Source organism: Halichoerus grypus, chromosome 6 (genome assembly GCF_964656455.1).
Source record: "Halichoerus grypus chromosome 6, mHalGry1.hap1.1, whole genome shotgun sequence".
In the NCBI taxonomy this organism is placed as follows: domain Eukaryota; kingdom Metazoa; phylum Chordata; class Mammalia; order Carnivora; family Phocidae; genus Halichoerus; species Halichoerus grypus.
The window spans coordinates 157,730,373-157,743,186 of record NC_135717.1 but is presented as its reverse complement, the minus strand read 5'-3'; the positions used below and the strand labels follow the sequence as shown (position 1 = coordinate 157,743,186).

The 12,814-nt window shown below is 34.6% G+C and overlaps 1 protein-coding gene across 5 annotated transcripts in view; it reads left to right on the top strand.

The window, feature by feature from the left end:
- ANKS1B (ankyrin repeat and sterile alpha motif domain containing 1B) overlaps positions 1–12,814 on the top strand; it is a 1,091,613-nt gene that overhangs the window by 138,093 nt on the left and 940,706 nt on the right. For all 5 annotated transcript variants that reach the window (XM_078076455.1, XM_078076454.1, XM_078076453.1 and 2 more), the window contains exon 3: positions 8,105–8,261. In XM_078076455.1, the coding sequence (XP_077932581.1) occupies positions 8,105–8,261 (157 nt within the window). The remainder of the gene's footprint in view (positions 1–8,104; positions 8,262–12,814) is intronic.

The window sequence follows — 12,814 nt, the reverse complement described above, 5'->3', positions numbered from 1 at the left end:
ATACCTACAATCTGAATGTTTTAAAGGAATTACTATTTATTCTTCTTTGTACCAGAGTCATCAGGATGAAGGCAAATTAAATCAGCCCAATAAATACAATGCTGATGGCTTCTTTGGTCATCTTAATTGTGTATTTAGGGGAATTCCGGTTAGGAAAATAATTGGAAAGACAGACTATCAGATCTAATGGACAGAAGATCTTGGGCCTGAGCACTGGAGCTATCCTACTTTTCTTGTTCTATCTTAGCTTGTCATGATAAGCACGTCTCAAAATAATGTTGTCCCAAAATGGATTAGCATTCATATCCATCTGTGGTTTTCAGTGGTTAGTAAATGTTTTTGATTTGTATGTGATGGCCTATCAAGTTCTAACCATTGAGATGTGTTTCCCTTTGGTCCACTGCATAATTTTTCGTTTCCATTAGCAATGTACAAAGTAAAGATAATTTAAGCAAATTGATTAGCAATCATTAAGATCATAAAGGGGGGCTTTGACTAGATATCTTAGATATCTTTTAAGATCTCTTTAATTGCAGATATTCTTTGAGAATTATACATCTCTGCTTTTGCTTCTATATGAAGATCCCATCTTTTTAACACTTTCTAGAAAGATTGTACTCAGTGTCATTCTATAGGCATTGGAAAAAAGCGGGAGAATTCTAATCCCATCTTCCCATCTCTGCTAGTTATATATCTTGAGCCATTTAATTAACCCATCTAGGGCTCAGTTCAGTATGATGAATACATAAGCTGGACATTTTCCATTGTTTCTTTCAGTTATAACATTTTGTGATACACTGTTTTGGTATTTGTGGCTCAGTTATGTACTATGATGCTACAATTCTGAAGTTTGGATTTTCATCTAGAGTGTAATATCTCTTTACTTTAAATTACCCGTGGATTTTTAAAATTAGAGATGGTTTATTCAATCCTGCCCCCTCCCTTCCCTCATTTTGTAGATGGAGAAATAAGCCCATTCTGGATAAATGACATAGTGGTCACTTAGATATTAAGGTGGGGCTGTGTTTAGACTTTAAGTGTTTTAGTTCTAAGTGTGTGCTTTTACCATTACTCTACATTATCTTCCTTTTGTGGCTCTATGCACATCAGTTTTCTAAACTCTTGCTGGCTTTTCTCTGTTCTGTTATCTATTTCTGGGCTGCCTCCCATTATCATCAACTAGTGTGTTCACATAGAATGCTAATTTTAATATTGGCTTAAGAAAAGATATTTGAAGGAGAAAAAAAGTCATAGTATATATCTCAGAGCCAGAGAAGAATGTTTTTTTTCTTTTCTTTGCCTCTGCTTTTCTCACTTAGCAAGGTAATGAACAGTTGATTATTTTGTATTCTTCCCAAGCAAGCCTTAGCAGTCAGCACAGAAACACATCATTTCCATGTTTGTTGCTATTGTTGTTGTAGCCTCAGCTGTAGATTGTTTCCGAAAACATGATTTCTAGGCTAAAGTTCATGGAATCATAGAGCTAGCAGTAATAATACAGGGTTCTGTAGCTTCTTATTTTGCTTTTAACACAGGCTTTTCTCCTACCCTCAACATACAGTTAAGCCTTCATACTGCAAATTAAGCCTGTTTTATATCCTCTTATATTGTATGTTTTCCTGGGGGCTCTTGTTTATCAACTCTAGTTAATCCACAAGTGGAGCAGCATTTTGTACCTGAAATACATTATTTCATAATGAACAATTCATCTCCACTTAGCCAAATCCGGACACAATAGAAAATATACTTCTATTAGTGATTTCCTGGGTCATTTGTAATTGCAGACTAGAAAATTATTAACTTCGAATGATAGAAAAAAACATGGTCAATAGAACAAAATCCACTAGCAATGATTATAAGTTATTTCAATAGATAGGCAAGAGACCTATTTCTGTTTTTCTTTTTTATAATGTGAAAGATCCATTTTCTCTCTCATGTATTTCTGCTACAAATCTGGCTCTCTTAATTCTCTTCTGAATAGACATTAGCCAGCCAGCTGGCCTGCCTTTCTGCCTTTCTTCTTCCCTCTCTCCCTCCTTCCCTCACTTTTTTCCTCCCTATCTCTTTCCCTTTTTCCTTCCTTCCTCTGTCCCTTCTTCCTTCTCTTCCTCTCTCCTCTCCTTTCCTCTTTTCTTTTCTTAATCTTTTTAATAATAATCTTACTGTTCACTATAAGGTTTTACTAAACATGTGTATTCATATTTCAGTTCTCCTTCTCTTAGCAAATTATTTCAGTTCTCCTTCTCTTAGCAAATTGTTCCTTTTCTTTTTTTCTTGTTAAGTTTCATCTCATTAAGCTATATTGGGCACACTGTGATTCTTGGATGCTGTTTTGAGAACTGTCAGCACTAAATTATTATCATTTATAACTTTGAAATATGTATATTCTTTGTTATGTGTCAGGTTTAAGTATTTGCTGTTCTTGCTTTTCATTCTCTAAATATTTAATGCTTGAATCCTAGACTCCATTATCTGAAATCCAAACTGTATCTCAAATTATATCTAGAATCCAGATAGTAATTTATGTGTACTTTTGATTTACTCTTTCTTAAGTTTTCTAATGAAAGAAGAGAACTTCTTCTAAAAATTTATATAGTCTGTTCCATAAAGTTTCTCTTTGGATAACCTAGAAATAACTTTGATCTGATTGCTTCTTTCCTGGATAAGGATATTAAATAGTTAAAATTTGTTCTTATTCACTCTCTCTGGAAATCTATGAGAGTGAATTCAGTATAAAAAGGAGCTCCAGTTAGAAAATTAGGAGTGGATTGTCCTAAGGTCTTTTGACCATGTCAAACACATTTGCAACTCTATTTCTGTTAAGGAGAAGTAAAATCTTCAAGAAAGTCTGAAATCAAAAGGGCCTTAATTAATGTGAGAATTTCATTAGTTTGTTAAATACTCTATCCATATGAAGATGATTTGCATTTATTTCAAAGTTCTTTGGACTAGTAACGAGGGAGGATGGAACAAAATAAATGTCTTTGGTTATGATTTAATTATAGGGAAATTTGCTTTTGAGGTAAAGAAATTTGAATTTTGAACCTTCCCAATTAACTTAATTTTGCTCAGAACATATCCTGAAACTTCTTAAAAGATACATGAATTAGAAGTATATTTATATCTATCAGAAAATGAAACAAATTATAGTAGCAAAAATTAATACTTTTAGAATTCCTATTTTTACCTGAACTTATATATTAGCCTCAAGGTGCAAAATGTTGCAATGATTTTTTTTTTTTTTAAAGATTTTATTTATTTATTGAGAGAGAGAAGGAGAGACAGTGAGAGCACAAGTGGGGAGGAGAGGGAGAAGCGGGCTCCCTGCAGAGCAAGGAGCTCGATGCGGAGCTCGATCTCAGGACCCTGGGATCATGACCTGAGCCAAAGGCAGAAGCTTAACTGACTGAGCCACCCACGTGCCCCAAAATGTTGCAATGATTTAAATTGCATTATTATTAAATTTAATTTGATATTTTGTTTTACTCCTGGGAAATGGAATTGTTTTTTCTGTGATCTCATAGACCACATTTACTTTAGGATTTTAGAGCAGTTCTTATTTATGAAATGCTATATATAAGAAAGAATGCCACTTTATGATCAAGATATAGATGTTACTTCACTGTTTGCTATTTTATGAACATTGTTCATCAGTATAACTTAATATTTCATGCCTAGTAACCAAGCGCAGTCAACATGTTCATTTGAAAGATATAAGGAACAACTTAAATAAAAATGAAAATCAATACGGTGCCTGCGTGCCTCAGTTGGTTAAGCGTCTGCCTTTAGCTCAGGTCATGATCCCAGGGTCCTGGGATTGGGTCTCGCATCAGGCTCGCTGCTCAGCGGAGAGTCTGCTTCTCCCTCTACCCCTAGCCTCTGCTCATGATCTCTCTTTCACTCTTTCTCTCTCTAAAATAAATAAAATCTTTGAAAAAAAAGAAAATAAATAATACTGATTTGGGTAGGATCCTAGTGTTAAATACCATTCTAGTTTAGATATAATAGATAGTACCTGAAATTTAATTTATTCTTAATGAATATGGAGGAAAAGGGCCTGTTTAATACATTATTACTTGTGATATACATGGATACCTCATAAGATGTATAAATGACGGTTGATTAATATTTTATTTATGATTCAGTAAGACTGACAGGCACATTTTTATCAGAAATATAACTTCATATTTCATAAATACGTTTTCACATTAGAAATCTGAGCCATGCCTGTTCATTAGCTGATGTCTGTGAATAAAATGAACAAGTTTGGGGCCCCTGAGTGACTCAGTTGGTTAAGCATCTGACCCTTGATTTTGGCTCAGGTCATGATCTCAGGGCCATGGGGCGGAGCCCCAGGCAGGGCTCCCTGCCCAGGGGGGAGTCTGCTTCTCTCCTCCTCCCTCTCCCTCTGCCTCTTCTCTCACTGGCTCTCTCTCTCTCAAATAAATAAGTCTTTAAAAAAATAAATTTAGTAAAATGAATTAAAAGAAAACACATAAATATAGGGCGCCTTGGTGGCTCAGTCGGTTAAGCGTCTGCCTTCAGCTCGGGTCATGATCTCAGGGTCCTGGGATCGAGCCCCGATTGAGTCGGGCTCCCTGCTTAGTGGGGAGTCTGCTTCTCCCTCTCCCCACTTGCTCTGTCTCTCTCTCACTCCCTCTCTCAAATAAATAAATAAAATCTTTAAAAAAGGTAAATAGTATTTAGTTAGTATTGTATTGTTCACTGGAGGCAATTTCATAGGCATACAGATTGTTCTTTTCAGATTTACATATTAGGTAGTGGTAATATGACACAATACAAATGTCAGTAAGTTAGTTTTTTCATTATTTCATCAATCTTCCTGATAAAGAATGGATGTATATCCCATACATTATTAGAAAATGTCAACAAGAATTGAGCCAAAGAACAAATTAAACTCTGAATGGATTTCATGAGAGTAAAAGAAAATAGGATTGATAAACCCATTAAACTTTCCTCTTACCCTTTGAAAGTAAATGCCTTTAGAAGTTTCAGATTATTTTTTTAATTGGTTAGGCATTGAGGAATAAAGTTAAAACTCTTCACAGAAGTATCTTTCTCTGACATATGAATTTGGAGAAGTCTGTTTTGTGACTAGTATAAATTCTACTTTTTAGATCCAGATAATTAACTGTGTCTTCTTTTGGTATCGCTTTACCTTTTATTTAAATGCTGAAATGCGGGGCGCCTGGGTGGCTCAGTTGTTAAACATCTGCCTTCGGCTTAAGTCATGATCCCAGGGTCCTGGGGTTGAACCCCGCATTGGGCTCCCTGTTCGTCGCTCCCTGCTTGGCGGAAGGCCTGTTTCTCCCTCTCCCACTCCCCCTGCTTGTGTTCCCTCTCTTGCTGTCTCTCTCTCTGTTAAATAAATAAATAAAATCTTTAAAATAAATAAATAAATAAATAAAATGCTGAAATGTTTCATTAAAAAAAGAATCACTGGGATTGCTAAACATTGCTGCAGCTTACCTTGAGAATAGTGTTTGTTTGCATACGATTTTATAGTCATACCTGTTTTTTATTTGATTCACACCAACCCTTTGGAGGCTGGCAGGAAGATGTAGCCTCTGAATTCTATTTTAACAATATCTGAAAGACTGGCAGAGGCTATTTGATTTGCCCAAGGTGACCAAATTAGTAAGTAGTAGAACGTTGGAACTCTAAAGCAGATATTCTGATTTTTAACTGCTTTTTTAATTCATTGGTATTGAATCCTTCTTATCACATTGTAGTTATTTATCTCAGAATAGAAGACGCTATATAGTAACTTCTGCATGGCAGAGAGATGAGGAGGAATATGTGAATTTGACAGCCTTCAAGTGTCCTTCTGATTTTCATATTTGTTTTTGCAAAGATGATTTGCTAGAAGCATTTTTATTTTTAAAGGATTTTGTTTTCACCTGGGACAAGAACTAATATTTTTGTACAGCGCTTTACTATTTATTGAGTAGCTTCTCTTCTGTGATCTCATTTAAAGCTCTTACCAGTCTTGACCAGTGGGTGTTATTATTATTACAATATCCCCTACAGAAAAGAAAAAGACAAGACTAAGTAATTTCTCTAGGGGTCACATCATTAGGTAGTTTGTGTAGCTAGGACTCCGATCCAAATCTTCTAAGTTCAGGTTTTATAAAATACTACTGGTTCTTACAAAGAATATTAAAGTGAGATTTTATTCTTATTTTCTCTGAAATTGTATCATTAGAAAACTTATTACTCCTTGGAACATTCTAAATATTTCTACAGCATATTCTTGGTTCTTTCATCATGATTTCATACATTTATCTATTAAGTCCAATGTTTCGTATGTGGGGGAGAAAGAATAATTTTCCCTTTCCCTTCTGGGTTCTTGGCTGAGGAACCCCCACTCCCCCCCATAATAAAAAGGTAGATTAACAAGAGAAAAACAAGAAGTTTAGTAATACGTATACCTCTTGTATATACATGGGAGATACCCAGAAAAACTGAGTTAACTCTCTTTAATGGCCCCTGCCACCACCTTCAAAACCATTTCCTGCTAAACATAAAATAGATGTTTGTGGAGGGGAACTAGTTATGGGAGGTTATTAGGAAAAGCACAATAAACAAGTTGTGGGGTTGTTACTCAGATTTAAGTTTCTGCTTCCTCCCTTGATAAGAGTTTCTAAGAGATTTAGAGTCCATTATCATTTTCTGGTACAAAGAGGGAGACTCCCTTACAAATGGAGTTTTCCTTATAGATTTAAATGTCTCTTACAGAAGGGTAACTAACTTCTATTCCGTTTTCAGAGGTTTAACAACATCTACTCTTTCTTAAAAGTAATCAGCTGAAAATAATACTTATGCCAAAGAGGTATATTTTGGGGTGGTATATTCTGCTCCCCTTTACAAGTTCAGACCACACTCTGGGCATTCATTATATTTTACCATTTACTGTAATGTTTGTATCATGTCTATTTTGTGTGTTTGTGGGGAGGTAGCTATAACTGCTATTCAGACTTCCTCCAATTTTTCTTGTTACTTTACATTTAAAGTCTGGCTTCATGAAATATTTAAATTTAGCTCTTTGTGTTAACATTTGTTCTTACTACCAGTGATTTGTTATATATGAGAAACTTTAGAATTTATTGTAACTGGTTACACACACACACACACACACACACACATATGTATAATGTGTGAGATTTCATTTAGTGAGTTAATAGAATTTGCTTCATAAATGCTTTAAGTAAAAATAGAGTTTTTGTTTAGAATTACTGTTTTTGTTTGGTTGATACAAAATTTAGTTTAATGTGTACCAAAAATTGGTAAGTCTTCTTTAGGTTGAGTATTGCAGTTCAGAATTTTTGCTTTGAAAACTTGGTGGGGATTGAGTACAAAATGGTTATAGGTACGGTATATTGAGTAAGAATTGATATTGGATCAGTGGTGGAACTTGTCTCATGAATGAATTTCCTTCTTGAATTTTTTTCTTAAGCTTGGAACAGAGAGGTGAAGGAGTGCAGATGTATGAATAGCACATATTCAAAATATGTTGTGTGCCATGGCTGAGAAGTTATTAACCCCCCCCTTTTCTACTGTGCTGTCTACTTTCTCTTTTATATGCTTCTTCAATTCCTTATTCCAAGTCTCTATAGGAATGATGTATATAAATAACCTAAATGTCTCTTAGTAGTATGATGTGTGTGTGTGTGTGTGTGTGTGTGTGTGAATAAGGAATTTGCTTAACCTCTGCTTTTCCTTCACGCTAAATCTCAGGTATGGGCTATTTGAGAACAACCCCTTTTTAAAAAAAATGGGAAGAGGCATTTTTAAAAAATGTTTTACTTATTTCATTCAGTTATGAAATTAGATAAATTTTGCCCAAATGATTTCCATTAAGTGCTTTCATTGGTTAGTGCTCTGTGTGTGTATGTATGGTGGTGGTGGTTTTCCAGGTAAGTAAAATAGCCAAATTTTGAATAGGCTAACTGTTACACCAAATTTTATATCTCTTACTCTAAATTTTTAGCCAGCATCTAGTATATGTTCATAATTATCTGTTCATTGAAATCTGTGTGTTTAGCATATTTTCTTTTCTGTTCTTTTTTTTTTTTCCTCTCAGGGACATAGTTCTCAAACTACTTCAGTATGAGGCATCAACAAATGTAGCAGACAACAAAGGTTATTTTCCCATTCACCTGGCTGCCTGGAAAGGAGATGTAGAAATTGTGAAGATTCTTATTCATCATGGACCATCACATTCCAGAGTCAATGAACAGGTGCACTTGTCAAATATTTGCTCATGCTATAGTTTTTCTAGAGGTTTGCAAAGGCAATGCCGCATTGAAAATTGATTATTTCTGTCATTACCCTGCCAAAGACCTTTCACTGTTAAATTCCCTAAAGGAGAAATTGAAAAATTCTTTGGCACTTGTATTAGGTACATAGGTCCTAAGTTGGGCTTTTGTAAAGATATTTGTTAACAAGAGAATACTACATAAAGAAAGTAACTAATATTTTTGCCTAACTATATAAGCATCCATTTTGTAGTTTTTGAATATTTAAAAGATAGGACAGAATTCACATTATAATATGAATTAGAGCTTTTCTTAATAAAATTTTAAATGCTAAAACGATGATGGATTCATTTGCAGAATACTCTCCATTTACTTCCACATTTCCATAGCAAATACAATTTTGTGAATCAAAATGCAAAATACAGTATATACCATCGATAGTCACATATTAAGTTAAAAATTTCCTGTATGTATGACCAGAGTATGTTGAATAAAACACAGCAGCAATATACTGACAGATAAAGTAAAAATATTTTCAAGTGTATAATATCCATATTACACATAACTGACATATTAAAAAAGGAATGCCATTCTCAGTATTCTAAATAAATAAGACCACAGATTTCTGAAAGTAAAATACAGGCCTCTAGTACAGTATGGTAATAAACATCTTGAGCTCTGCATGCCCCCTGCTGTTCCCATTTTGTAAAACTATATTTGAAAACCAGCATGTAGCCCAACAATTGAATTACAACCATGGCATTAAGCTGCAGGTTGGCAGTTGTCCAATATCAATGCAAGTGGTTACTCTAGGGCAAGCACATCTAATAAAGTGCAATTAGCATACTGTTCAAATGAATACAGACTTTGCAGGCCTTTGACTGAAATTCAGACTAAAGAATAAAAAGTAACACTGGCACTAGCTATAAACACCAAAGGGAAGAAAAATACATTTTTTCCCCAGAAAAATGCAGTTATAGAAATAAAATTCCTCTGAGTAGGAAAAATGTTGTATTAATTGGAAGTGTCTTATTAATAATTATCACAAAATATCTATGTTTATAGGTTACCAAATGAAGTGTATTTTTATGCAAATACATTCATAAACTCAATCTTTAAAAAATGACAGATGCCTGTCTTTATCAGCATATCATGCTAAAGGGAAATTTATGGGAATGCTGTTCTGTTTTTCAGAAAATCAAAAGTTAAAAGATCATTTGTGGGATGAGCCATCTGGTGGTTATTCTTAAAACTGTCTGAATGCCCCAAAGTGAACCTGAAATAGTAAGATGGAAAAACAATCCAAGGTTAAACAAGAGGATGTTAATTTTTACAAGCAAAATATTTTTTAAATGATGTGAAAATAAGAAAAAACACTTAGAATTCATTTGTATTTGAAAGTTGCTTTGTCTTGTGGATTCTACTGGAAATAAATTAAAAATATCTTGAGATTTTTAATACCATGCTGTCAGTATTTGTTATGTATATGGTACTCCTTTAGTGCTGATGTATTTCTGTCATTTAGTGTCATTTCTCCTGTTTCTGATGTGGGAATTTTATTTTTGTAAAAGTAACTTTTCATTTTAGCTTTATTTCTTATTTTCCCCCTCTGAATGGGGTAGAAATGTACTAGTTACTTATAAACCTTTATGTATTTAAGCAACAGAGGGGAGAAATGAAAATAATAAAGATATATTGAGACATGGTGCTTGACATAGCCAAATACCATGCTAAGCACTTTTACCTAAATTACGTTATTTAATTCTCACAACCCTTGAAGTGATAGTATCGCGCTCCCATTTTATAGATGAGAAATTAGGCTCAGTAAAGCTAAATAAGTCATGCAAGGCCACACATTACTGAGTGACTAAAACTCAGACTTTGAACTCTAATTCCAGAGCCCTCCACAATAGCATATTGGTATTGTCATCATAAATCCTGTCACTTATGGATAGTTTACTATATGCCAGGCGGTGTGCAAAGTACTTCATCTATTATCTTACAAAGCTCTACTGCATCCTGATGAGATAGGGATTAATTATTGTTCTTATTTTATATATGGGAAGCTACCTTAGAGAGATTAAATAACTTGCCCATGATATCACAGCTACTAAGAAATGCACTACGTATTTGAATTCAGGTTTTTCTGATGCAAAGCTCAGACTCCTAACCAATTATGCTCCATGTTATGATAATAAAATTATGTATAATTGTCAGGGCTTAGTTCTGATTTCTGAAAGTAGTCTTTGGTTTCTAATACAGCTTTCTTTCAAAATAATTCTGTCTTATATTTTGATATTTAACATTTACAAAGCATTTGCCTTTATGTTATTTCTTTTGATTTATAAGCTATACTCTAAGGTTTATAAGGAGGGTAATATTCACATTTTTCTGATAAGATAGGTTCAGAGAGATCCAGTGTGTGTCAGCACTTCAACATAGGTCACCATTCTATACTGCCCTAGAATTAGTGGCCAATTTAGGACAATGTAATTTTGAAAACAAAGTAGACCATGCCCTGATTATGGTTTTCATATTTTTTATAATTGTTACATCCTTCCTCTCTTTTGTCAACTGATTTATTATTTCCTTTTTTTGATGTTATATATGTTTGCATTTTATGTTTCTCTGTATATTCATCTCTTCCCCCCTTTACCTTCTTTTCCTCTTTTTTTTTTTTTTTTTTTTAACATTAGGGCAAAAACAAGAGGAGCCCTATCTGATAAGTATATTCACTTACCATTTACTAAAACTCACTAACTAATGTTAATTTCCATTAGTTTTATTTTGAAGCAAGATCTTTTGGTAAATAGCTTTTGTCAGCCAGTTTTGTTCTGCTACCCATTGTCTATAAGTAGAAGTGTCCTAATTTTTTGGAGAACACCCATTTGGTAAAAAAGAGGGAATTCAGAACTGCTCAAGAATGTTCATTGTAGACATAAGGCAGTTATTAATCAGTGCTTCTACACAGTCTGTATTTCAAATCCGATTCTTTTAGATCACTTGTTAGTACAGATACATGTATATAATCATGCCTTTTATAAAGGTACCATGGTTGTGGTCTTCCTGATCTGACAGTACAAGTATGTGTTGATCATGGGTAAACTATGAATATTTTCTCCTGAGTAAGTCTGGCATGACTGAAATAATTTTTCTTGAGATCTGAACAATCTAATTGGTGTTAATAGAGAAAGTTTCAGTTTTGCACTTATAATTTCCTGTGCTAAGGCCTCTGCAAATGTAGAGATGTGTTTGAGGAGTCATTATTTTGTAATGGGCTCTTTTTCTCAAAGAGGTGCTGTGTTTTGAAAATTGAGTTTCTTTCTAACCACGGGAAAATTTGATTTGGTCAGAAGGCATATTTCTATATCGTATTTTTATGGTATAGGGTAATAGATTGATTTTCTTATCAGGCTTATAAAACTTAGCCAGATAAGAAAAATCAGGGACTGTAGACCTGTATAGACCTGTATGTGGTCAGTCTCTGTGAGGAAGTGCACTGTAGCAGCACATTCAAACTAAGAACAAGAATGACTCCTCCTAAAATGCTGGAAGAAACAGTGCCTTCAGCTGGATTCCCCGTCTATCCGATCTTAATTTCTTGTTGATTGTCTCCAAGGAGTAGGTATTTTTTCTGGGTTTGGCCTTTAAATGCACTCTTCTGATACTTTTATTTGGAAGGTAAAGTAGTAAGAAGTCTTTCAAAGTGCTCATTAAATTTTTTTTTTTTTTTGACCACTCTTTAAGTTTTTAAATCCTCCCTCTGCTCTTAACTCTCTACTCTCAACTTACCTGCATCCTTCAGCCAGAGCAAGTCTGAATTACTTTTGGGAACATTAAGATCTATTTGGGTTTGAACCCTATTTGTCCTTTTATGTGGTCAGAGCAGCTATCTAAGTAGCTAGTTCCTGTTACAACTCAGTTGGTATTCTTTTGAGCAAAATCTGTAGAAATTCTGCTTTCAGCACTAATTTCCTTTTCTTCTCTGACTATATAGCAATACTTGGCAGGCAGTGTGGTGTAGGGGAAATGAGACAATGTATATGGTTTTAAATGTTCAGCAAATGATAGTAGTAACAGTTGTTATTGTGGAAGATGGTATTAAGAGCAGTGACTTTGGGGGGGGTGACAGGGTGGCTCAGTCAGTTAAGCATCTGCCTTCAGCTCAGGTCATGATCCCCAACTTCCAGACTTCTGGGATAGAGCCCTGCGTCAGGCTCCCTGCTCAGTGGGGAGTCTGCTTCTCCCTTTCCCCCTGCCCTTCCCCTGCTCCTCTCTCTCTCTCTCTCTCTCGCAAACTCTCTCAAATAAATAACATCTTAAAAAAAAACCAAAAGAGCAGTGACTTTGGGTTCAGATCCTGGCCCCAACACTAAATGGCCGTATACTTGAAGGCTAGTTATTTAACTACTCAGTGCCTCAGTTCCTCATCCTTAAAGTGGCAATAATGATAATAATAGCAGAGTGAAGATTAGAGTACACATAAATGGAATGCAACTGTGCCTGGTACATAGTGTTAGCTCTGATGATGACTC